The sequence below is a fragment of the Budorcas taxicolor genome, chromosome 15 (genome assembly GCF_023091745.1).
Source record: "Budorcas taxicolor isolate Tak-1 chromosome 15, Takin1.1, whole genome shotgun sequence".
In the NCBI taxonomy this organism is placed as follows: Eukaryota; Metazoa; Chordata; class Mammalia; order Artiodactyla; family Bovidae; genus Budorcas; species Budorcas taxicolor.
Genome location: NC_068924.1, coordinates 46,604,419 through 46,607,428, shown reverse-complemented (window position 1 = coordinate 46,607,428; position 3,010 = coordinate 46,604,419). Strand labels below are relative to the sequence as shown.

At 36.2% G+C, this 3,010-nt stretch overlaps 1 protein-coding gene across 1 annotated transcript; it reads left to right on the top strand.

The window, feature by feature from the left end:
* Positions 1–509: 509 nt before the first annotated feature.
* On the top strand, positions 510–1,493 carry LOC128059856 (olfactory receptor 52N4-like). Its single transcript, XM_052652135.1, has one exon. It carries the CDS (start codon positions 510–512, stop codon positions 1,491–1,493), a length of 984 nt encoding a protein of 327 aa, XP_052508095.1.
* The last annotated feature ends 1,517 nt before the right edge of the window (positions 1,494–3,010 follow it).

Here is a 3,010-nt window from a genome sequence, read left to right as displayed (position 1 = left end):
GTAATTAATGAGATTTTCCTTAAGAAAACATGCAAAAGGAGATGTGTACAGTAATTAACATTTAAATAGGATTAAAAAAATTAATTAGAAAGACTGAAACCAATTAATTTAATTAAAAATTTATGAAGATTTATCTATTTTAAGATTCTTATTTATCAGTTATAAGAATTTTTTCTTTTGTTCAAAATAATGTTTTTGCAATATATGTGATAATGCCTGGCATATAATAGGTGATACATATATATTTATTGAATGAATTGATCATTTAATGAATTAACAAAGACTATATATACCTGGTTTAAGCTATGTGTAAATAAATATTCCCTGGCATTAAAATGTTTGATTCTTTGATTTAAAATACAAATTTAACAGGGACAAGAGACAGATAGAGGAACTGCAACTGAGATTTCTTTTTCTTTTTTCCAAATCTAGGAGGGTCAAAAAGCAAAACAGAACAAAAAATAAAAGTGAAACCATATATGCTTCTTAGTGACTATACCAGCCTGATCATGATAATGCTGAACCAAACAGATGTGACACCAGCCTGTTTTATTCTTAATGGGGTCCCAGGACTGGAGGACATGCACATGTGGGTTTCCTTCCCATTCTGCTCCATGTATGTTGTAGCTATGGTAGGGAACTGTGGACTCCTCTACCTCATTCACTATGAGGACTCACTACACAGACCCATGTATTACTTCTTGGCCATGCTTTCCCTAACTGACCTTGTCATGTGCTCTAGTACCACCCCTAAAGCTCTTTGCATCTTCTGGTTTCAACTCAAGGAAATCAGCTTTGAAGAATGTTTGGTCCAGATGTTCTTTATTCACACCTTCACAGGGATGGAATCTGGGGTGCTCATGCTTATGGCCCTGGACCACTATGTGGCCATCTGCTACCCTCTGCGCTATTCAACTATCCTCACCAATCCTGTCATTGCAAAGGTTGGGGTTGCCACTTTGCTGAGAGCAGTATTTCTCATCATTCCCTTGGTTTTCTTCACCAAGCAACTACCCTACTGCAGAGGCAACATAATACACCATACCTACTGTGACCAGCTATCTGTAGCCAAGCTATCTTGTGGAAATATCAAGATCAATGTTATCTATGGTCTGATGGCTGCCTTCCTAATTGGAGGCTTTGACATCCTGTGCATCACCATCTCTTACACCATGATCCTCCGGGCAGTGGTCAGCCTCTCCTCAGCGGAAGCTCGGAGGAAGGCGTTCAGCACCTGCACTGCCCACATCTGTGCTATAGTTTTCTCCTACAGCCCAGCCTTCTTCTGTTTCTTTTTTAATCGCTTTGGGAGCCATACAATTCCTTCATCTTGTCACATCATTGTGGCCAATATTTACCTGCTCCTACCTCCCACTATGAACCCTATTGTCTATGGGGTAAAAACCAAGCAGATACGAGATTGTGTCCTAAGGATCCTTTCAGGCTCTAAGAATACAAAATCTTATATCACATATCTTTCAGGGAAGAGATGAAAGGCAAAGGGAAAGAAATAAAATGATACTTCTGTTGGATGTTTGGTCAGGATCTAAAACTATCTTTTTAAGTGTAACATTTGGGTCACAACAAGTGAAGGTGCTGATTGAGGCAATGTCTTCAGAATGCCCAAAGCCTTGACACAACCCTGCCCCACGCACACACACACTGTCTTATGAATTTTTTATCTCCTCACCTTTTTGAAAGACTAGTCTCCTCATTAGCCCAAGTTACAATGAAAAAAACCTAGTAAAATAAGAATAATTATTAAAAAATGAATAATTAAGGAACAGATATCTGCCATAGATACCAGTCTTCTTTTCAAATAGTGATGGAAATTTTCAGTTGGAAACCTCAACATACCTCTCTCAACAATGGATAGAACAACTATACAGAAAACCAACAAGAATATAAAACTCAACAGAAGTTCAATCAACAGCATCTAATAGATCTTTATAAAATGATTTCCCCAACAATACTAGAATATACATTCTTTTTTTCATGTATACATGAAACATATACCTATAACAAGAATTATCCTGAGCCATAAAAGAAACCTAAGTATTTCAAAAAGATCAAAAGCATATACTGTGTATTTTCCAACTACAACAGAATCTGACAATGAATAAAAAATTTTAAAAGAACAGGAAAACCTACAAACATTTGGAAAGTAAGCAAGACACTTGTAAATAATCCATGAGTCAAAGAGGATGTCGCAAGGAAAATTTAAAATATACTTTGACTAAAAATAAAATTCAATGTATCATAATTTCTGGAACACAATAAAGTATTGTTGAAAGGGTAATTTAGAGCACTCAATACATACATTAGAAAAGAGGAAAAATATCCAAGCAATATTCCAATCTCTCATCTGAGAAATCTAGAAAAAGAATAACAGTAAGCTCCAGGAGTTTGTGATGGACAGGGAAGCCAGGTGTCTTGCAGTCCACGGGGTCGCAAAGAGTTGGACATGACTGAGCACCTGAACTGAACTGAACTGATAATTCCTACAATGGCTACTATTTCATTAGTAGAAGAAAGGGAATGACAAAGAGGAGAAGATAATGAAACTAAAGTCAGAAAAATAAAGTTAAAATCAATGAAGCATATAGTTTGCTACTTGAAAATATCATTAACTAACTTGACTATTAAATTCACTAACTTCTATCAATATTGATAAGGAAAAAAAGAGATGAAATAAATTCACAATGCCAGGAATGAAACAGAATATCATGTTGGACTCTGAAAAAACTGTCTGTCTGGGGAGGCCTTACAAATAGCTATGAAAAGAAGAGAGGCAAAAAGCAAAGGAGAAAAGGAAAGATACACCCATCTGAATGCAGAGTTCCAAAGAATAGCAAGGAGAGATAAGAAAGTCTTCTTCAGCGATCAACGCAAAGAAATAGAGGAAAACAACAGAATGGGAAAGACTAGAGATCTCTTCAAGAAAATCAGAGATACCAAGGGAACATTTCATGCAAAGATGGGCTTGATAAAGGACAGAAACGGTATAGAC

What these genes read in the sequence shown, in the direction of transcription:
- LOC128059856 (XM_052652135.1), top strand. Translation starts at nt 510, where the DNA reads ATGATAATGCTGAACCAAACAGATGTGACACCAGCCTGTTTTATTCTT.